General features: G+C 38.2%; 1 protein-coding gene across 1 annotated transcript in view; it reads left to right on the forward strand.

The window, feature by feature from the left end:
• Positions 1–23,749, forward strand: part of ATP7A (ATPase copper transporting alpha) — a 151,095-nt gene that overhangs the window by 121,151 nt on the left and 6,195 nt on the right. Inside the window, exons 10-20 of the mRNA XM_036839792.1 lie at positions 1,244–1,477; positions 2,628–2,719; positions 4,456–4,583; positions 10,095–10,249; positions 10,464–10,598; positions 12,630–12,824; positions 14,391–14,573; positions 16,269–16,485; positions 20,695–20,841; positions 22,058–22,200; positions 23,439–23,642. Coding sequence (XP_036695687.1) covers positions 1,244–1,477; positions 2,628–2,719; positions 4,456–4,583; positions 10,095–10,249; positions 10,464–10,598; positions 12,630–12,824; positions 14,391–14,573; positions 16,269–16,485; positions 20,695–20,841; positions 22,058–22,200; positions 23,439–23,642 — 1,833 coding nt within the window. The remainder of the gene's footprint in view (positions 1–1,243; positions 1,478–2,627; positions 2,720–4,455; positions 4,584–10,094; positions 10,250–10,463; positions 10,599–12,629; positions 12,825–14,390; positions 14,574–16,268; positions 16,486–20,694; positions 20,842–22,057; positions 22,201–23,438; positions 23,643–23,749) is intronic.

The raw sequence follows: 23,749 nt of genomic DNA on the forward strand, positions 1-23,749 counted from the left end.
TTTTTATGACTTACTTCACTCTGTATGACAGTCTCTAGGTCCATCCACGTCTCTACAAATGATCCAATTTCATTCTTTTTTATGGCTGAGTAATATTCCATTGTATATATGTACCACATCTTCTTTACCCATTCATCTGTCGATGGCCATTTAGGTTGCTTCCATGACTTGGCTATTGTAAATAGTGCTGCAATGAACATTGGGGTGCATGTGTCTTTTGGAATTATGGTTTTCTCTGGGTATATGCCCAGTAGTGGGATTGCTGGGTCATATGGTAATTCTGTTTTTAGTTTTTTGAGGAACCTCAATACTGTTCTCCATAGTGGCTGTATCAATTTACATTCCCACCAACAGTGCAAGAGGGTTCCCTTTTCTCCACAGCCTCTCCAGCATTTATTGTTTGTAGATTTTTTGATGATGGCTATTCTGACCACTGTGAGGTGATACCTCACTGTAGTTTTGATTTGCATTTCTCAAATAATTAGTGATGTTGAGCATCTTTTCATGTGTTTCTTGGCCATCTGTATGTCTTCTTTGGACTTTTCAACTCTTCTTTTGAGATAAACTTTTACTGTGGAACACTTCCATCTAATAGATCTATTCCTTTTTCTGATCCTTATAAAAAGCAATAATGATTTTTAAAACATCTTAGTATGTTTCTCTATACTAATGAACAATAAGCTTTTCAGTTATGTTTCCTAACGAAAACAGTGGACAGATCCAATAGCTTGTGATAGGTTGAATTTGAAAAGAGGGAGGTGAGTTTTATATAAAAAATCATTGTCAAAAGAATGTAATTCTTTTCCTAGTTCTTGTTTTTGCTGGCTTCAAAAAGAAGAATCCAAGAACCACTTGACTTTCTTTATATTATGAAATATCCATTGGATCATAGCAGAGAGCTGCCAAGGGCTTGTATGACAATTTGAATCCACACATACACACACACACACACGCACACACACACACACACACACGTATCTGCTAAAATACAAGCACTATTGTTTCAGCTTAAAAAAAATCTCTCCTTAGGGGAATTCTCCATGGCCCAGGTTCGATCCCTGGTTGGGGAACTAAGATCCTGCAGGCCGCATGGTGCAGCCCAAAAAAATAATCTCTCCTTAGTTGTTTATGGATTAAATAAAAGCCAAAGGAAATTAACATTGATACTATATCTTAGTTATTGAGGTATATATGTGAATTTCAGCTTTTTTTAAAAGCACTAATCACTGTTTCTATATTACAGTTTTTTGGAGGCTGGCACTTCTACATTCAGGCCTACAAAGCACTGAAGCATAAAACTGCAAATATGGACGTACTGATTGTGCTGGCAACTACCATTGCATTTGCTTATTCTTTGGTTATTCTTCTGGTTGCAATGTATGAGAGAGCCAGAGTGAACCCTGTTACTTTCTTTGACACACCTCCTATGCTATTTGTGTTTATTGCACTAGGCCGGTGGCTGGAACATGTAGCAAAGGTAAAGTAAGAAAGGGTGACATTTATTAAAATCTTGGGTGGGTAAATGACCATAATATTTTCTAGACCAATTATTGGAAATATACATTGATTTATGTAGTTAACGATGTACTAAAAGAAGTATTTTTGTTTTGGCAGTATTTTAGGTTAAATATTCCTTTAGAAGATTTACCAAATTTATGGAATTAATACTTTAGATAATACAGTGTGTCCACGTTTGTTTTAAGAGACATTTAAGAGTACTTATTTTACTTATATCACATTATTAATGGAAAAACTGATGCGACCACAGATTTAAAATAATGATGGAAAAATATTCACCCACAATCCCATGGTATAACGGAAATCACTTTCTAATCCTGTTCCACATACGTTTATATTTCACAGAGTGGCAAACATGGTATCCATACCACTTTGTGCCCTTAACACTTTAAAGTTTTTTCCCCATTTTTGCAGTCTAGATAATTACTCAGTGTTTCTGAATAATATTCTCTCAAATCAATGTGCTATAATTTACTAAACCATTCTGGTTTTGTTCTCAGTTAGATTGTTTCCAGAGTTTAATTTTAGGTAATCCTGCATTAAACATATTCATGTTTAATAGTTATTTCTACTGAATTACTATCTTAGGATAAATTACAAAGGATATGATTAAAGGGCATAAATCTTTCTATGGCTCATGCTACTAATCTTAACAATTTTTGCCATAAAGGGTATGTTAGTGAAGTAGTTTTACTACAACTTCATCAGCACTGACTCCTATCTAAATTTTTGCTAAGTTAGTAGGCATTAAATGGTATCATAGAGTTGCTTTAGTTTGCATTTCTTCCAGTAATAGCAGAGATAAACATTTTTCTATACAGCAGGTATTATATTTCTTCTTAAATGAATTGCCTATTTATGTCCTTTGCTCATGTACCTATTGGGTTCTGATGTTTTTCTTATTAATTTACATTATTTATTTATAAATTATATCTAATAATACATTTTATATTTTGTGTACTTCATATTTTCAAAGTGAAACATTTTCTGACTTGAACTAATTAACATTCCTAAAGCTGTCTTTTAAGTAAATGTTAAAGATTATGCCTTTATTTTACATAAGACGTTTTCTTCCTTAGCATTGTTAACATATGTGTTTTAATTTATAGGGCAAAACATCAGAGGCTCTTGCCAAACTAATTTCACTACAAGCTACAGAAGCAACTATTGTAACTCTCGACTCCGATAATATCGTCTTGAGGTATTTACCTTCATTATTCTTCCTTCTCTTTTTTAACTTCTTAGGAAAAATATCAAATATACACAGAAGTAGAGAGAAAGGTATAATGAACTCACATAATCTATCTCCCAGATTTAACAGTTATTCACATTTTGCCACACTTTACTTCATCTATACAATCTATTTTTCTTTCTGTTGTTGCAGTAGAATTTTAAAGTAAATCCCAGTTATATGGTTTTACTGCAGATATTCCTGTTGTATTTCTAAAAAAGGACATAGTCTTATATAATTATAATACCCATATTGCATCTAACAAAATGAACAATTATTCTTTAATGTGATCTAATACACAGTCCATATTAACATTTCTCCTGTTGTCTCCAAACTGTTTTAAGTTTCTTTGTTTGAAAAGGAATTCAGAAAAGGTCCATGTGTCACTGCATTTGACTGATATGTTTGTTTTAAGCTTTGAGTTTTTTTTTTTTTTTTGGCTGTGTTGGGTCTTTGTTGCTGCGTGCAGGCTGTCTCTGGTTTCAGTGAGCGGGGGCTACTCTTCGCTGCGGTGCACGGGCTTCTCATGGTGGTGGCTTCTCTTGATGCGGAGCACGGGCTCTAGGTGCACAGGCTTCAGTAGTTGTGGTGCATGGGCTCGGTAGTTGTGGCTCGCGGGCTCTAGAGCGCAGGCTCAGTAGTTGTGGCGCACGGGCTTAGTTGCTCCACAGCATGTGCACTCTTCCTGGACCAGGGATCAAACCCGTGTCCCCTGCATTGTCAGGCAGATTCTTAACCACTGCGCCACCAGGGAAGCCCCTGTTTGTTTGTTTTTTGATTTTTTAATTGAGTTATAGTTGATGTACAAGAGTATATAAGTTACAAGTGTACAGTGTAGTGATTCACAATTTTTAAAGGTTATACTCCATTTATAGTTATCATAAAATATTGGCTATATTCCCCATGTTGTACAATATATCCTTGTCGCTTATTTATTTTATACATAGTAGTTTGTACCTCTTAATCCCCTACCCTATATTGTTCTTCACGCTTCCCTTTCCCCACTAGTAACCACTAGTTATTTCTCTACATCTGTGAGTCTGCTTCTTTTTTGTTGTACTCACTAGTTTGCTGTATTTTTTAGATTGCACATATAAGTGACATCATACAGTATTTGTCTTTCTGACATGTTTGTTTTAATGTAGAACATCTCCTCTCTCCAATTCTCCCTCCCTTGTTCCTCCCTGCTCCTCCCTCTCCATGCATTTGACTTGGTAAAGAAACATCTATCAGTTGTCCTTTAGAAAATCCCACAGTCCAAATTTGTCTCTGTTTCCATCTGGAATCATTCAACTTGTTCTGTAACTCCTATATTACCTGTAAACTGGAAGTTAGAGCTAAAGACTTGATTAGATTTCATTTTTTTTGTATTTCTCATTCCTTTCCTCATAAAATTATTTTGGCAGATATACACAATAAATTAGTTGTTTTGTTCAATAAAACCCATTACATTATTTCTAAAGCTTTCATTTATTAGTTCAATGACTATTCAACAAATATTTAGAGTGCTACTTTGTGCTAGGTACTGAGCTATTCCCCAACAGTGAAAAAGACTGACACTGTAGTTCCTAACTTAAATGTTGGTTCTAACTTCCATTGGTAGCAATTATGGGGCCACAAGCTTGATGTCAACTAAAAAGCTTGCATGGAAAGATCAGGGGTAGAAGCATACTGTCATGGTGCTTTTTATTTTAACTCATATCCAGTGAAGAGCAAGTGGATGTGGAACTTGTACAACGTGGAGACATCATTAAAGTGGTTCCAGGAGGCAAATTTCCAGTGGATGGGCGTGTTATTGAAGGGCATTCTATGGTAGATGAGTCCCTCATCACAGGTATGTTCTTTCAGAGGATCATGACATGAAAGTGAAGTGAATCCAAAGTGTTAATTAAAAATAGGCATGAAAGAAGTCCAAAAGATGGCGTACTAGGAGGATGCAGAATTCGCATCTCCTCACAACTAGGGCACCTACCAGGCACCAGTGGGGGACCACGGACACCTAAGGGGTTGGGAGGAACCCCCAGCCACCGGGTAGGATGTGGGGCATGGGGGGAGTGAAGGGGGAGGAGAAGTGGAGGCAGGATGGGACTGGCGCCCCTGAGAGGCAGGAATCCCACGCCCGAAGGAGGAAATTAGGGAACCACTGGGAGGACAGATGATCAAAAGGGAGCATGGCCAGGCTTCCCCTGCCCACTTGGGTCCTGGAACCTGCTGAGATCCCGGGCCTGATCCTCTGCCCACCTAGGCCCCCTCCGGCCGTGCAGGTCCTGAGGGAGTGGGAGGGAAGAGGGAGCAAAAGTAAAGTCCGGACCTCTGGGACTGGCACCACTGAGGGGCGGCTGGAGGAGGGGAGGCATTCCTACACCCAGCGGGACCCACCCACAGTTAGGGGTCCATCAGGAACAGGGGAGACCCGGGGGGAGGCGGTGGGGGAGGGGCGAGAAGGAACGGAAGGGAAGGGGGCCAGTGCTTTCCCTGTCCACTTAGGCAGTGGGGTGCTTGTTGGGATCCCAGGCCTAATCCTCTGCCCTTGGAGCCTCCCTCCTGCTACACAGAGCCCAAGCCTCGCCCCACACCCCCACCCCTGGGTACCTCTATACTCGGAGACCCCCTCCAATGAGCTGGGCCTAAACCCCACCCACACACCCTCACTCAGGCCCTACCTCCAAACTCCGGAAATCCACACTCCAGAGGCCCTCATTTCTACGTGCTGCCTCTCCCCTTTGGTGCAGGTCCTAAGCAGAGGCCCCGCCCCACGCTTGAACGTCTCCCCGCCTAGGCCCCACCCCACACTCAAACAGCACTTCCCCACCCGCCTAGGTCCCGCACCACCCTAAATCCCGCCCCTGCCTAAGTTCCACCCCCCCTAAACTCCGCCCGCATAGCCAAGTCTTTTTTTTTTGATTAAAAAATGTTTGTGGGGGTCATACATTATAATAAAAGTATAAAAATACATATTTAAAGGTATGTTCTATTTAATTATTAAGAAAATTAAGTTGGTTTAATTTACAGAATTTGGAACTTCTCTTCTAAATGAAAAATACAAATCTCCTTTTCATAATTTCTTGCTACAATTAGTTAATCTGCGAGACCACATTCTGCCTGGTGTGATCCAAGCACATTATTGCCTTTTAATCATCTTGGTGTCTCCTCAGTCCATTACGCTTTTAAAAAAGTATTTCATGATGATATAAGTCGGAGAAACATGGTCACAAGGGCTGGTGGATGTGTGTAGGGCCTTGGAGTCAGAGAGACCTGGGTTTGAACCTCTTTCTCTGCCATTTCAAAGATCAATAAAACTAAAAGCTGGTTCTTTGAGAAGATAAACAAAATTGATAAAGCATTAGCCAGACTCATCAAGAAAAAGAAGGAGAAGACTCAAATCAACAGAATTAGAAATGAAAAAGGAGAAGTAACAACTGATACTGCAGAAATACAGTGGATCATGAGAGATTACCACAAGCAACTCTATGCCAATAAAATGGGCAACCTGGAAGAAATGGACACATTCTTAAAAAAGCAAAACCTTCTGACACTGAACCAGGAAGAAATAGAAAATATAAACAGACCCATCACAAGCACTGAAATTGAAACTATGATTAAAAATCTTCCAACAAACAAAAGCCCAGGGCCAGATGGCTTCACAGGTGAATTCTATCAAGCATTTAGGGAAGAGCTAATACCTATCCTTCTCAAACTCTTCCGAAATACAACAGAGGGAGGAAGACTCCCAAACTCATTCTATGAGGCCACTGTCACCCTGATACCAAAACCAGACAAAGATGTCACAAAAAAAAACTACAGCCCAATATCTCTGATGAACATAGATGCAAAAATCCTCAACAAAATACTAGCAAACAGAATCCAACTGCACATTAAAAGGATCATACGCCATGATCAAGTGGGGTTTATCCCAGGAATGCAAGGATTCTTCAATATACGCAAATCAATCAATGTGATACACCATATTAACAAATTGGAGGAGGAAAACCATATGATCATCTCAATAGATGCAGAAAAAACTTTTGACAAGATTCAACACCCGTGTATGATAAAAACTCTCCAGAAAGTAGGCATAGAGGGAACCTACCTCAACATAATGAAGGCCATATATGACAAACCCACAGCCAACATCATTCTCAGCCATGAAAAACTGAAACCATTACCTCTAAGATAGGAACAAGAAAAGGGTGCCCACTCTCGCCACTGTTATTCAACATAGTTCTGGAAGTTTTAGCCATGGCAATCAGGGAAGAAAAAGAAATAAAAGGAATCCAAATTGGAAAAGAAGAAGTAAAACTGTCACTGTTTGCTGATGACATGATACTCTACATAGAGAACCCTAAAGATGCTACCAGAAAACTACTAGAGCTAATCAATGAATTTGGTAGAGTAGCATGATACAAAATTAATGCACAGAAATCTCTTGCATTCCTATACACGAATGATGAAAAATCTGAAAGAGAAATTAAGGAAACACTCCCATTTACCATTGCAACAAAAATAATAAAATACCAGGAATAAACCTACCTAAGGAGACAAAAGACCTGTATACAGAAAACTATAAGACACTGACGAAAGAAATTAAAGATGATACAAACAGATGGAGAGATATACACTATGTTCTTGGATAGGAAGAATCAACATTGTGAAAATGACTATACTACCCAAAGCAATCTACAGATTCAGTGCAATCCCTATCAAACTACCAATGGAATTTTTCACAGAACTAGAACAAAAAATTGCACAATTTGTATAGAAACGCAAAAGACCCTGAATAGCCAAAACAATCTTGAGAAAGAAAAACGGAGCTGGAGGAATCAGGCTCCCAGACTTCAGACTATGCTACAAAGCTACAGGAATCAAGACAGTATGGTACTGGCACAAAAACAGAAATATAGATCAATGGAACAGGATAGAAAGCCCAGAGATAAACCCACACACATACGGTCACCTTATCTTTGATAAAGGAGGCAAGAATATACAATGGAGAAAGGACAGCCTCTTCAATAAATGGTGCTGAGAAAACTGGACAGCTACATGTAAAAGAATGAAATTAGAACATTCCGTAACACCATACACAAAAATAAACTGAAAATGGATTAAAGACCTAAATGTAAGGCCAGACACTATAAAACTCTTAGAGGAAAACATAGGCAGAACACTCTGTCACATAAATCACATCAAGATCCTTTTTGACCCACCTCCTAGAGAAATGGAAATAAAAACAAAAATAAACAAATGGGACCTAATGAAACTTGCTTTTGCACAGCAAAGGAAACCATAAGCAAGTCGAAAAGACAATCCTCAGAATGGAAGAAAATATTTGCAACGATGCAACCGACAAAGAATTAATCTCCAAAATATACAAGCAGCTCAATAACAAAAAAACAAAGAACCCAATCCAAAAATGGGCAGAAGACCTAAATAGACATTTCTCTAAAGAAGATATACAGATTGCCAACAAACACATGAAAGGATGCTCAACATCCCTAATCATTAGAGAATTGCTGATCAAAACTACAATGAGGTATCACCTCTCACCAGTCAGAATGGCCATCATCAAAAAATCTAGAAACAATAAATGCTGGAGAGGGTGTGGAGAAAAGGGAACCCTCTTGCACTCTTGGTGGGAATGTAAATTGATACAGCCACTATGGAGAACTGTATGGAGGTTCCTTGAAAACCTAAAAATAGAACTACTGTATGACCCAGCAATCCCACTACTGGGCATATACCCTCAGAAAACCGTAATTCAAAAAGTCATGTACCATAATGTTCACTGCAGGACTATTTACAATAGCCAGGACATGGAAGCAACCTAAGTGTCCATCGTTGGATGAATGGATAAAGAAGATGTGGCACATATATACAATGGAATATTACTCAGCCATAAAAAGAAACAAAATTGAGTTATTTGTAGTGAGGTGGATGGATCTAGAGTTTGTCATACAGAGTGAAGTAAGTCAGAAAGTGCAAAACAAATACCATATGCTAACACATATATATGGAATCTAAAAAAAAAAAAGTTCTGATGAACATTAGGTCCTATGAACCTAGGGGCAGGACAGGAAGAAAGACACAGACATAGAGAATGGATTTGAGGACACGGGGAGAGGGAAGAGTAAGCTGGGACGAAGTGAGAGAATAGCATTGACATATATACACTATCAAATGTAAAATAGATAGCTAGTGGGAAGCAGCTGCATGACACAGGGAGATCAACTCAGTGCTTTGCGAACACTTAGAGGGGTGGGATAAGGAAGGTGGGAGGGAGATGCAAGAGGGAGGGAATATGGGGATATACGTATGCTTATAGCTGATTCATTTTGTTATACAGCAGAAACTAACACAACACTGTAAAGCAATTATACTCCAATAAAGATGTTAAAAAAAATAGACATGAAAGGTGAAGAGCTTTTTGTAGAAACTATGGACCAAGTAAATAATGAGTGAAGAGAATATGAGTTTTTTTAAGAATGTATTAAATCAATTTCTGCAGATTTTCTTTGTGGTTTTAGTTATGCTACTGAAGGCTTTTTTCACTGAAGATTGTTAATTACTAGAATGTATAACCAGAGGAAGTTGTCACATTCTGCTGTACAGCCCAATAGACTTTGGCAAATTTTCCTGAGCAAATACCTATTGTCTTCCTGCCCTAAAGACCGGTCTAGTCTGAGCTGGGATAGGACCCCAGGTTTTCCACATCAGGGTCATCTCTAAAGAGAATAAGCCTGGAGTAGTTTTAGAGATCTTAGGTAACTAAGGCCAATCCAGAGCAGAACCAAAATAACACCTTTCCTACCTCAGTCCTTACAATAGTGCCAAAAGAGGCTCAGTTTATGAACTGTGTGGAAATAATTTAGGATTCTGTGTTTCTCAGTAGGGGTGCTATTGCTAGTTTGGATGGGACAGTTCTTAGTTCTGACTGACTATCCTACACATTATGGTACATTTAGTATCCCTGACCCTGACCTACCTAATTGGAGTAGCAGTACCCCATGCTCCACCTGTAGTTATTACAAGCAAGAACTCTCTCCTACATTTATAAATGCTCCTTGGGAACAGGTTGAGAACCAATGATCTAAGACTAGGGTGGAGGTCCAAAAGTACCTGCCAATAAGAGTTAACACATTAGGTTTTTCCAGTTTAAGATATATATCCCTGGGTTTGGCCCAGAACTGACATAAGGAAAAAGAGAGGGCAACCTTCACCTAGGCGTTTGTCCAGATTCTATTTCAGGAAGGAAGAATCTCATTTCTAGATATTGACATTGACAGATAACTGTATATTTCAAGGTAGTATTTATTTATGCTCCCTAAATGTATCTTTACTCCTTATATAGGGGAGGCAATGCCTGTGGCTAAGAAGTCTGGCAGCACAGTGATTGCTGGTTCCATTAACCAGAATGGGTCACTCCTTATCCGTGCAACCCATGTTGGATCAGACACAACCCTTTCTCAAATTGTCAGACTTGTAGAGGAGGCACAAACATCAAAGGTAAATTAACTCCCTAGGAGAAACAAAGTATTTTCATGAAAGCCCACTCAGTATAAATCTTGATCTAGTTTTTATGTGTTCCTTTGATTAATTCTAGCTGTATTAATATGGAGTTTATTAAAATATTTGTGCTCAATACTAAATATGCTCTATATTCATTATCAAAAAAGGAGACTTTGATATACATATCATTATTATTATTTTTTAATTCTAGGCTCCTATCCAGCAGTTTGCAGACAAACTCAGTGGCTACTTTGTTCCTTTTATTGTCATTGTTTCCATTGCTACCCTTTTGGTTTGGATTATAATTGGATTTCTGAATTTTGAAATCGTGGAAACCTACTTTCCTGTGAGTGACTTATAACACCTTTTTTTTATATGTAAAACAGTGTGTGAATCTTTTGCATAAGTAATTAATTGGAAAATAACTAATAATTACTGGTATCTTTAACAGACTGGAGTGAGAGGGTGATAAGAATAACATTTGCATTTCTGTAAATATAAAAGAAAACATAAAAGGTTTTTTTCATTATGACTTGTGATTTTCCAAAAGCAAGTACAGGCATACCTCGTTTTATTGCACTTTGCTTTATCGTGCTTTGCAGATATTGTGTTTTTTACAAATTGAAGGTTTGTGGCAACCCTGCGTCGAGCATGTCTATCGACGCCATTTTTCCAACAGCATTATTTTTTAATTAAGGTATGTACATGTTTCTTGAGACATAATGATGTTGCACATTTAGTAGACTATGGTATAGTGTAAACATAACTTTTACATTCATTAGGAAACCAAAGAATTCTTGTGACTCACTTTATTTCGGTGGTCTGGAACTGAACCCACAATATCTCCGAGGTATGCCTATAGTGACCTTTCACATTTTATACTTAGTCTGAGCCCCAGCATGATTTTGCTTTCACAAAGGACAATGGATATATTGAGGAAAATCTTGGGATCTCAGCTCTGCCACATACCATCAGTGTGATCTTAGGTCAACTTAATTTCTCTTTGAGCTTTGGTTTCCTCACCTCTCAAGTGAGATTTTAATAATGCTCATCCAACATAACTTGCAGTTGTAAAAGTTAGATAAGATGATATATATTAGACATACTTTGTAATTTATTAAATGCTTTATAAATATAAGATAATATTAGTGTCTGCTTCTCTCTAGTTCTATGATGTTCTCTAACGTATGGTGTCATAAAGCGGTAAAGTAGACCTGGACTGTACCTCATGTTAGAGATAAAACCTTTAAGTCACTGAATTTCTCTTATCTTCAGTTTTGTCATCTGTAATATAGTGATAATAATACCTAAATTTCAGGATTGGAATTAGTGTAGGTGAAAACATACACTTATGACATATATGAAAGCATAAGCTTAGATGTCTATGAAAATCCCTTCCAACTCTGTCTCCCTCTATATATATAACTCTTAGATGATCACTTAGTTTAAGTATTTGAGAACTTAGTAAGAACATAGCACTGTAAAACCATTATTACTAAGAAAGTCTTACTTTGTTGTGTTTCTTTCTTTTAAAAATGCCATGCTGTACACTGTTTCATGCTGTTTGTCCCTTCAATTAAAGAACAGGTAGAATCATAACATCTATGTATCTATTCCACAATATGGTCATTAGTATAATATTAAAGTTTCTTTAAATGATTCATATTGGTTGAGTACTCATTGAACAAGAGGATTTCTGGGAAGTATTTTGGAACGTGTCTCCTTCAGGAATTTTTCTCATGAATTCAGGGAGTCTTAGGAGATTTCTCCTAATACTATCGATCATACTTACCACAGAAGCAAATACTCAATGTCACTAAGAGCTATACTACCAGATATACTCAGTTCACGTTGTTTTGTCCAAAAGAACTTTATTGAAATGTGGTGAAGCAACCTTTGCAAACTGGGTGATTTTTTTCATTGTCTTTAAAGAATAGTGTGAAAGGCAGCTTTATGGTGTTAGTATACAGAAGTACAGAATTATTTTTGTTCAGGATCAAATATGTTGAGAATTAGGTCCTATGTTTGCAGCTATTTTTGAAAGTCCCTAATAAAAACACTTATTCTCTCAATATGGGGGGGGAGTTGACTTTTATTATGTTCCTTATATTCACTCCATAGTTTGTAACTCTGGAATCAGCAAGATTGAAATCTTGATTTTAGGACTGTAATTTGTTTACCAGTAATGTCAACAATATCTTATATTCATAAAAGAAAAAAAGTGTTTTCTTACTAATAGCTAAAACATATGTTGGTAACTAAGCAAGATTATGTGTGACTCCAAAATTGTGGTTTTATTTAAGTAGAGTTAAGCTTTGTTCCTTTTGTTTTATTCAGCTCTGAATCAGTAATCAAAATTCATGCATTTCTTCTCAAGGGCTACAACAGAAGTATCTCCCGAACAGAAACAATAATACGCTTTGCTTTCCAAGCCTCAATCACAGTTCTGTGCATTGCATGCCCCTGTTCACTGGGATTGGCCACTCCAACTGCCGTGATGGTGGGTACAGGAGTAGGCGCTCAAAATGGCATACTAATCAAAGGTGGTGAGCCATTGGAGATGGCTCATAAGGTAAGATACTCCCCAGAACTAAGAGTTGTCTCATTCAAACTGGCAATAGCACCCATATTGAAAAATAGAGTCTTAAATTATTTCTACATAGTCCGTAAGCTGAGCCTCTTCTGACACTATCGTGAGGGTTGAGGTAGGAAAGGTGTCAGTTTGGTTCTGCTCTGGATTGGCCTTAGTTATATGAGACCTCTCAAACTACTCCAGACCTACTCTCTTTAGAGTAGACCCTGGTGTGGAAAACCTGGAGTCCTATCCCAGCTCAGATTAGACTGGTCTTTAGGGCAGGAAGACACCATAGATATTGGCTCAGGCAATTTGCCCAAGTCTATCATCAGGCTTCTAACCTGTTTGTGTGTGACTCCATGTTTGTGCTGTTCGCGATTAGATAGGGCTTGCTGTTCCTCTGCCTTTGCTGCCACCAGCTGACAGTTTGCAACTATGACTTCAGGAATATAATCCTGTCCCTGATCTCTCTCCTATTAGAATTTCCATCACAATCTCAATCAAGGCTATTTGACTTAAACTAAAACCATGTTCCTTCTAGTATGTTCTTATTATGAGGATATAAACTATAAAGAGATGCATGTAGTAAACACAGAACACAGCTTAGATTTGGAGCCTCATCTAGCCAGTGAATACAGGCTAATTTTTATAGTAATTTTAACTTTTGATATGATTTCAAACTTAAATAAAAGTTGCAAGAATAGTATAAAGAACTCCCGTATACCCTTTACTGCAGGTATGAAGCCCCTTTCCTAAGAACAAGGACAATCTCTTACATAACCACAGTACAAAGATCAAAATCAAGAAGTTGATATTGATATAATACTCTTGTTTAATCTGTTGTCCATATTCCAGTTTCCTCAGCTGACTCCATAATCCTTTATAGCTGTTTTTAATTTCGTCCGGAATCATGCTTTGTATTTAGTTGTCATATCTCTTTTCATCTCAGTTCCTCAAGCTATTCATTTCTCAAGGGTCGTTATCCGAGTTTACTGTGAGGTGGCTGTTCTTTAGTTCCAGACTCTTCCTTTTTCCTACCTGGTCTGAGTTTCCCTCGTTGGTTCCCTGAGCTGTCTCTTCGCAGGCCAAGCTTCTCATCTAGACCCAATAAAGTCAAAGCAACCCAGAAGGTCTTATCTGGTGCACACTTCAACTTAATTACTTACTTATAATCATTTGCCTACTGCCCAGATTTCCCCTACAGATCTGTTCATTAGTACTGAAAGCCTTTCTCTTTCCCTAGAAGAACTAGAGACATCTCTTAATTACCTATTAACAGTCAACTCTTAACAAGTAGTTCTAGTTATTTAACATATGTCCACAGTACGTTGAACATTTGCAAGGGAGGGCTATTAGGTGTAACTAAGGATATTTCTTCCCTTTTTCTCCCTTCTTTTTATTCTCCCAAAGACAGTTTATTTAGTCCAATTAAATCAAAGGTCAGCTTATTAAGAAACAAGATAGTAATGTGTTCGTCAAAGTAAACCTTTTTCTCATTTCTGGAAAGCTGATATTAAGAATTATCAAACCATATAGGTGCATTGTATTTTGATTTTCTTACAGGTAAAGGTAGTGGTATTTGATAAAACTGGAACCATTACCCATGGAACCCCAGTAGTGAATCAAGTAAAGGTTCTAGTGGAAAGTAACAGAATGTCACGCAATAAGATCCTGGCCATTGTGGGAACTGCTGAAAGTAACAGTGAACACCCTCTAGGAGCAGCCATAACCAAATACTGCAAGCAGGTACAATTTTTCCCTTGTTTATTCATGATTTACATATATAGTTGGTATTAAGCTAGAGAGACTCGTGTTTTCTCATTTTATTTTGTATGTCTTAATTTCTTCATGCAGGAAAGTATAAAGATGAAAACAAAAATTAACTATAACCCTACCACACAGATAACCCCAGTCAACTGAAAAATTAATATAGAAGTAATACATATTTATGGTAGGAAAATTGAGATAATTCAGCGTTACATAACAAAAAAGGAAAGCCTCATTCCCTGCCCCCTTCCATAATTTCTCTCTCCAAAGTTTAACAAGTATTAACCTGTTAACAGTCTTTTTAAATAACAGCTTTATTGAGGTAAAATTCACATACCATAAAGTTCACCCTTGTAAAGTTACAATTCAATAATTTTTAGTATATTCACAAAAGTGTGCATCTGTTAACCATTTTTAGTTCATATACCAGCATTTATTATTTTTTAAACTTTACATAGAAAGGTGCTACAATGACCAATCTTTGGTACCTTTTAAAAAGATTTTATTAAATGATTTTTCCATATCAGGACATATAGATCTGCCTCATTGTTTTTAATGACTATATTGTATTCTATTGTATGATTGGTTTTTTGGCTCTTACAATGTTCAGTTAACAGCCTTGTCAGCTTTTGCACATTTATCTCTAATATTCAATGCCTATCAATGCAACTGCTAGGTCAAAGGATACATGCAGTTAAATTCTGATGAATATTACCAATGCTCAAATGACAAATATTATCAACACCCACACAAAAAGGTGTACCAGTTCATATTTTCACAAGAAGTTGAATGCCCATTTCCCTACATTCTCACCAACATTTTATTTTTTCCAATTCAATAAGTAAACAAATTTATTCATTGATGGTTTACTTTGCATTTTTTTAATTATGAATAAGGTTGAGCATCTTTTCACATGTGTATTGGCCATTTGAATTTCTTTTTCTATACCCTGTTTGCTTGTATCCTTTGCCTATTTTTTCATAAGATTGTTTACCTTTTTCTCATTGATTTGTATAAGTTCTTTGTAAATTATCTCACAGAGTCTTTCAGTTAGAACGTGGCAGTTTCACCATTGGTGTTGCCATTTCTTTATTTGTTCTTTCCTTTTTACCTATTACTGACCTGGCTTCTTTACACCCAAATCAAGTAACAGAGAGGATGAAGATATAAAGAGACAGGAAACAGTGATGGTCACCAGAATTCTTTGGCTCACTAAGGACACACAATCATACTAGAGAGACCCTCTGGTAACTGAAGGCCCTGTTCCTTGTTACCCTTTTCCCTGTACCGAATAGAAAATCTGACTTGAAAATAGAATTAAATATGTAACTTGTAGATCTCTACTGGAAAGGACAGAGAATATTGATAAACCTTCCACATTTTCTTTCCCGAAAGTTGGTATAAATCTTATAAAGTGGGATTTAAAATAAGTATTGTGAGGTTCTCTTCTAACTTTGAACATTATACGCAATGCTCTGTTCCTTCGTCCTTATCAAAACCCACTGTCAAATAGGCTATGATAAGTGACAGTTTTATTCTAAACATTCAGAATTAACCAGGCATGTAGATTGTGTCTAAACATTTAGAATTAACCAGCAGTAATCTTTGATCTTGCTAATGAGGACCTTGGATTATTAGAACAGCAGAGGAAATCCTTCTGTTTCTATCTGTTAGGAGCTGGACACTGAAACCTTGGGTACCTGCATAGATTTCCAGGTTGTGCCAGGCTGTGGTATTAGCTGTAAAGTCACCAATATCGAAGGCTTGCTACACAAGGATAACTGGAAGATAGAGGAAAATAATATTAAAAATGCATCCCTGGTTCAAATAGATACAAGTAATGAACAGTCATCAACTTCATCTTCCGTGATTATTGATGCCCAGCTCTCAAGTAAGCTAATTTTCTTTGTAGTACCAATTATGGGACAGTTATTAACAGATGTCTAACTTTATAATCTGAACTGTTATATAAGAAACAAGATTGGTGTCATGGTTTCATTTTCGTAAATCAGTTTCACTGTAGGCCTTCTAATTATTTTACTCAGTTACTCAAGAACATTTTTCAGTTGTGCTCCTTGATTACAGTAGAGGGTGATAAAGTCTAGCCTTAGCTGATCTTCCATCTTTTAGTTCAGCTGTCTTTCTTTTATTTCTCACCACAGCTGCTCCAAACCTTTTGTATCCTTCACAAGCTCCTATGGCCTTCCCCCTAGTTCCCTAAGTAAATTGTCCGGCTTATTTTTCACACAGAAATTTAAGGTTCTCAGACATGTGTTCTTTCAGGTTTTTTTGCTCAGAATGTTTCCTTTTTCAGGGAAAGAAGTATCCCTCATCTTGCGTAATGAATCCCCTCATCTTTGCCCTAGATCCCACCCTCTCTTGATTCCTCAGGGACCTCATGCTCTGTTATGTCCCCTTGCTTCTTTTTTTCCCAACGCTCTGTCGTAGCTCCTTCTCCTAAACATATAAACATTTCTTCCATCAAAATCACTGTATTCCCATCTAGATTTTATCCTACCTGTCTTTCTTTTCCTTAATATCCAAGCTTCTAGAAAGAGTAGTCTAGGCTGGCTGAATTCACTTCTTCACTGCACAGTTTGGCTTCTGCCCCATCCATACTAGTGAAACTGTTTTAAGTCCACTGGTGATCTCATTTAGTCCCCTCTCCAGTGGTCACTTTTCAGTCTTCATTGCTGTATGACCTCGCTAAGGCATTTGACAATGTTGACCATTTCTTCTTTCCTAAAATGTTTTTCCTCCCTTGATTCCATGACCCTGCTTTCTCTAGATTCTCCTCTCACCTACCTGGCTGTTCTTTCTAATCCTCTTCTGATTCCTCTTTTCTCCTGCTCTCACATGTTGGGTGTCCTCAGAGTTTTGTTCTTTGTCTTTTGCTCATTTTACATACTCTCTCTGTACAGTCTTTTTTTTTAAATTTTATTTATTTTTTGGCTGTGTTGGGTCTTTGTTGCTGCGCACTGGCTTTCTCTAGTTGCGGCAACTGGGGGCTACTCTTTGTTGTGGTACACAGGCTTCTCATTGCGGTGGCTTCTCTTTGCTGTGGAGCATGGGCTCTAGGCATGTGAGCTTCAGTAGTTGTGGCACGTGGGCTCAGTAGTTGTGACTCGCGGGCTCCAGAGCACAGGCTCAGTAGTTGTGGCGCACGGGCTTCGTTGCTCTGCGGCATGTGGGATCTTCCCGGACCAGGGCTCGAACCCGTGTCCCCTGCATTGGCAGGCGGATTCCCAACCACTGTGCCACCAGGGAAGTCCTCTCTGTACAGTCTTGTTCATGCTTATCACTTAATTCTACCACCTGTAGGTTTCCACTGCCCCTCTAAAATCCATATCTGCAGCCAAGGCCAGTTTCCCGAGTTTCCTGTTGGTCTATCCATCTGACCAAAAACATGCTATACATACCTAAGTGTGCCAGGACCCCCCTACCCATCTGTGCTTGAGTAATTTTTCTAACATGCAAACCTGAGTATATCACTTTCTGACTAATACCTTTTATTGCAGTGGTTTATAACCTATTTTTGAATCACGAACCTTTGGAGGAAGGTGGTAAAAGCTATGCCCACCACTCAGAAAATTTCTGTTTTGGACGTTTGTATGTATCCAAAAGCCCCTCCATGGAAATCTGTTAAGGACCCTGGTGGCTTGGACCAGTGTGATAACAGTAGAGGCCGTTAAGAAGTGGTCAAATTCTGCACATATCTTTTTTTTTTTTTGGCTGCATGACATGTCTTGTGGGATTTTAGTCCCCAACCGGGAATCGAACCCGTGCTCCCTGCAACAGAAGCTTGGAGTCCTAACCACTGGACCACCAGGGAATTCCCCTGGATGTGAGCTGGCTGACAGATCTCACAGATTAGAAATGGGGAATTAGGCCAAAGTTTGTGGCCTAAGCAATTTAGAAGGATGGAGTTACCATTTAAACAAGATGGAGAAGATCACAGGAGGGGCAGTATTGAGGAAAAGTGATCAAGAGTTCAGTTTTTGACATGTTAAAGTTTGAGTGCCTGTTAGGTATTCAAGTGGAGATGTCATATAAATGGAACTATCAAGGAGGCAGGTGGCTGCACAAGTCTGGAGTTCCAAGGAAACAAACTGGGTTGGAGGTGTAGACTTGGGAGTCATCCACTTATAGATCTGTGCTGGCCAATATGGTAGCCACTAGTTACATGTGACTATTTAAATTTAAATTAATTAAAATTTAATTTAATTTAAAATTCAGCCCTTCAGCCATACTAGTCACATTTCAGTGCTCAATAGCCACATGTTGTTAGTGGCTACTGTATTAAACAGAGCAGATGTACAACATTTCCATCATCACAGAAAGTTCTGTTGGACAGCGCTGATATAGATGGTATTTAAAGCCATGAGACCGGATAAAATCATCAAGGAGTTGGGAATTCCCTGGTGGTCCAGTGGTTAGGACTTGGCGCTTTCACTGCCATGGGCCTGGGTTTGATCCCTGGTCGGGGAACTAAGATACCACAAGCGGCGAGGTGTGGCCAAAAAAAAAAAAATCATCAAGGAGTAAGAGTAGATAGAGGGGGAATGAGATTAAACCTGAAGAGGTTTAAGGACTGAGCCCTGCAACACTACAAATTAAGAGGTCAGTGAGATGAGGAAGGATCAGCAAAGAAGACAGAAGAAGTGGTGAGTGAGGAGGTAGCTCATAAGAATGTGGTGATCTAGAAGCCAAATGAAGAAAGTATTTCAAGGCGGGAATGATCAACTGTGTTAAAATGCTGCTAATAGGGCAAGTAAGATGAGGACGAAGAATTACCCATTAGATTTATGAAAGATCACTGGTATACTGTATGAACAATTCTTTGGAGTAACAGAGACAAAAGCTCTATTTGAGTGGGTTCACAAGAGAATGGGAAGGTATGAATTGGAGGGCAGCCGATAGAGACAACACTTTTGAGAAGTTTTGCTATGAACAGAAGCAGAGAAATGGGGTAGTAGCTAGAGAGGTAAATGAGATCAAGAGAGGGTTGTTTCATTTTCTTTTTTAAAGATAGGACTATGTACTGCAGAAATAGAAAATATGATTATGCAGGAGAGAGAGGGGAGAATTGTTGGAGAGACGTTCTAAAATAGGCAAAGGGGGACTTCCCTGGTGGTCCAGTGGTTAAGACTCTGCACTCCCGATGCAGGGGGCCTGGGCTCGATCCCTGGTCAGGGAACTAGATCCCGCATGCCGCAACTAAAAGCCCTCATGCCGCAACTAAAGATCCTGCGTGCTGCAACTAAAGATTCTGCGTGCTGCAACAAAGATCCTGTGTGCTGCAACTAAGACCCGGCACAGCCGAATAAATAAATAAATAAATATAAAATAGGCAAAGGAGGGGGATCTAGTATGCAAGTGGAGAAGTTGCCCTTAAATAGGAGTAGGGGCTGTTTATAATAACAGAAGAGAGGCTAGATCAGTATGTACACAGGCACAGGCAGTTGGGTAGATGTGGCAATAAGAGCTTGTGGAAGTTCTCTTCTGATTGCTTTTATTTTCTTCCTGAAGTAGGAAGCAGAGTCATCATCTGGTATGAGAATGGGAGAAGAGAAGGTATAAAGTAGCCATCTAGAAGGAATGGAGAATGAATGGACTAGGGAAATGTAGTAGAATAGCCAGGCATCACTAAGGGCCCACTTAAAGTTAGTGGTCATACATTTAAAATGAGACATCAGTATGGTTGTGTGTTCTTGTCCAACACTGATGGTTGTACTGATGCACAATAAATATTTTTAATTTAATTCAGTTGCTATGGAAGATCATAAGGAAGGGTCACATGGAAAGCGTCACCAAGAAAGTAACGTTTGAACTGGCTCTTAAAGAATATATATGATGCAGTTTGGTATTTGAAGAGGAGGGATGAGGACCTCCGGGTGGCCCTCACTCCTCATGTGCAAAGACCCAGAGGCATGGAAGAGCAGAGTATGTTCCTTGAACATTTGGAAATCACTGTTGTAGGCTGTTTTCTACCAAAAAACCAATGTAGTGACTGTGCAAGATTAGAGAGGAAGACTGTCCCTAAAGGGTTGTTATAAATATTAAACAAGTTCACTAAATGTCATTTCTGTACTTTCTTCAGATGCTCTTAATGCTCAGCAGTACAAAGTTCTTATTGGTAACCGGGAGTGGATGATTAGAAATGGTCTTGTCATTAATAACGATGTAAATGATTCCATGACTGAACATGAGAGAAAAGGTCGGACTGCTGTATTGGTAGCAGTTGATGGTAAGGTTTTCCTTAAGTACACTATGACTCAGTGTCATGATTTCACTTGTTTTCTGTGTATTTTTGAGAGACATCTGAACTATGAGTGTTATTCAAAAGCAGCCTGAATGCAAAGTAAAAATGTCAGCAATACATAATTGTTACTGATTAATTTAAAATTCTCTTGCATTTGCCTGGCTTTGTTATTTTCCTCCGTGGCCTATGGTTTTAAAAAAAGCTAATCAAGGATTTGTTTTAAAACCTAAAAATAACATTATAGCAAAGTAAAAGAACATTTATAATCTCATCATCTAAACACAATGTCAGTTTTAATTGATATTTCTGGATATATATTCATACACATCACACAGAATTACAATATTAGTACATATACTGTTTATAAATGGGTGCATTTTATTGTATGTAAATTTTACCTCAAAGTTGAATAAAAATTTAAAATTCCTTGTACACATACTGTTTTATTTTATCTTATTTTACTTAATAGTAAATATTTCCAATCATATTTTAATGTGGCACCATTTATCATACTTATACACTATGACTAACTTAATCATTCCCCTGTTGGAAATTTAAGCTACTTCTAATATTTTATTATTGTAAGTAACACCACAGTAAACATCTTTGAGGTTTTAGGTATTTCGTTAAATTATTTCTTAGGGTACATTTCTAGCTGTGAGATTAATTAGTCAACATTTATAATCCTTGCTAAGTATGAAGGCAGTATCTTACTATGGCCTTTTTAGGCCCAGGAAGAAGCAGAAAATACCATTTATTTTTGTTTTTAAAATAGCTACTTGTAGTGATTTTTTTCCCAGTATAAAATGCCAGTTTTGTTTCCATCCACCCCTTCACCTTAAAAAGGGTGAAGTATGAGTTTTCAGTTTCATTTGCCTTTAAATTAGCTAAAGTGTTTGGGGCTATTGGCCAATACTTCTCTAAAGAAAGAAAATAAGTATCCAGTAAAGTCTCTTCAGTTTCCTATCATTGCCTTCATTAGTAAGCCCTACCTCACTCTGTGAAATTTTCACAACCAAGTATGGAGGCTTGTTGCAGGGTTTGTGGTATAAAGTCTATGTGGTCTTGGAGATATTTTGAGTTAAGCCAAGTCGTGAACAACTTCACTTAACAAAATTCATTTCTTTCTGAAATTTTAAGTCAGAATATTATTCTGCTTTCACCATATTCCAAATTCTATCTTCTGGTGCTCCTATATTAGATGAGCTGTGCGGCTTGATAGCTATCGCTGATACAGTGAAGCCTGAAGCAGAATTGGCAGTCCATATTCTGAAATCTATGGGCTTAGAAGTAGTTCTGATGACTGGAGACAACAGTAAAACAGCTAGATCTATTGCTTCTCAGGTAATGCGTTTACTTAGTTGTTGGGGTGGGAGTATGTGGTAACTTCTCATTCTTCACATACATTTCCTTTCTTGCCTTCATCTGCTAAAGAAGTCTTATTACCTATTATTTTCATTATCCCCGAGTAGCCATATCTGGTTCCTTAAAGAAAAATTGGCATACTATGCAGGAAGGACTTTGGGTTTTGTCTGGAACTGTTATAAGTAAAAAGCTATTTGCTGAGTTCATGGGATGCTTGAGTGACATTGTACACAGTTTCTGTTGATGCTTCCTTTGAAATGTTGCTGATAGTCTCCACCGGTGCTGCCAGCCTAAGCCAGGCTCTCATCCTCTCATGCCTGAAGTACAGCAGTAGCTCCACGCACGTTCCTCTCTAGTCCATCCTGGATACCACTGATAGAACCATCTTCCATAGCATTCTTCTGCTACTCACCCCCACATTTGCCTTCCCTCTAAAACTTTTCTCATATTAGTCTTTTCTATTTTGGAATGCCTTCTCTCCTCTTCTATTAAATAATAAAGATAATATATAAATACATTCTTGTATAAAAAATACAGAAGGCTATAAAGTAAAACGTTTAAGTCACCATTTTCCCAAGCCTCCCTGTCCAGCCCTACCCCCTTACACTTTTTCATATGCTTATATGTTCATATACAGATGTATAGTTCTGGTATTTTGAACATAAATTGGATCATTTTTGTACAAAATGTTCAGCAGTTTGCTTTCTTTCAGATAACAATATATATGCCTTGGAGCTTTGTCCATGTCTGAACATACAAAGTTATTTCATTCTTTCTACATCATTGCATTGAATTCCATAGTATGGATGCGTCATAATGTACTTAACTATTCCTCTAATAAAAAAAATAATTTATGTGGTTTTGAAAATTTTGTTTTACAAATAAGGCAGTAATATACATCCTTGGACATACTTCTTTTTATACATGTACAGGTATGTCCAAAATATAGCTAGGGGTGGAATTGCTGAACCAAATGACATGCACACTTTGATAGATGCTGCCAAATACCCTCCAAAAAGACAGTACCAACTTACACACCCACCAACAGTGCATAAGAGAGCTCATTTCCCCATATCCTTACTATCCCTGGATATTATTAGTCTCTTACAATTTGGACATTTGGTAGGTGGAAACTGATGGCTCATCATTGCCGAGTTATATTTCAGGTACTCAGTAATATTTCTTGAAATGAATGGAGTTTATTTTTGCCCACGTAGGTTGGCATTACTAAGGTGTTTGCTGAAGTTCTACCTTCCCACAAGGTTGCTAAGGTGAAGCAACTTCAAGAGGAGGGGAACCGGGTAGCAATGGTAGGAGATGGAATCAATGACTCCCCAGCGCTGGCGATGGCTAATGTTGGAATTGCCATTGGCACAGGCACAGATGTAGCCATTGAAGCAGCCGATGTGGTTTTGATACGGGTAAGTCCTATGGTCTGACCTTTGAGGAGTGTGAGACTGCTCTACATGGTCAGGGTTAGTGTCGTATATTGAACACAATGATTGTGCCCTTCGAATTCCCATGCTCC

Source organism: Balaenoptera musculus, chromosome X, assembly GCF_009873245.2.
Source record: "Balaenoptera musculus isolate JJ_BM4_2016_0621 chromosome X, mBalMus1.pri.v3, whole genome shotgun sequence".
Classification (NCBI taxonomy): domain Eukaryota; kingdom Metazoa; phylum Chordata; class Mammalia; order Artiodactyla; family Balaenopteridae; genus Balaenoptera; species Balaenoptera musculus.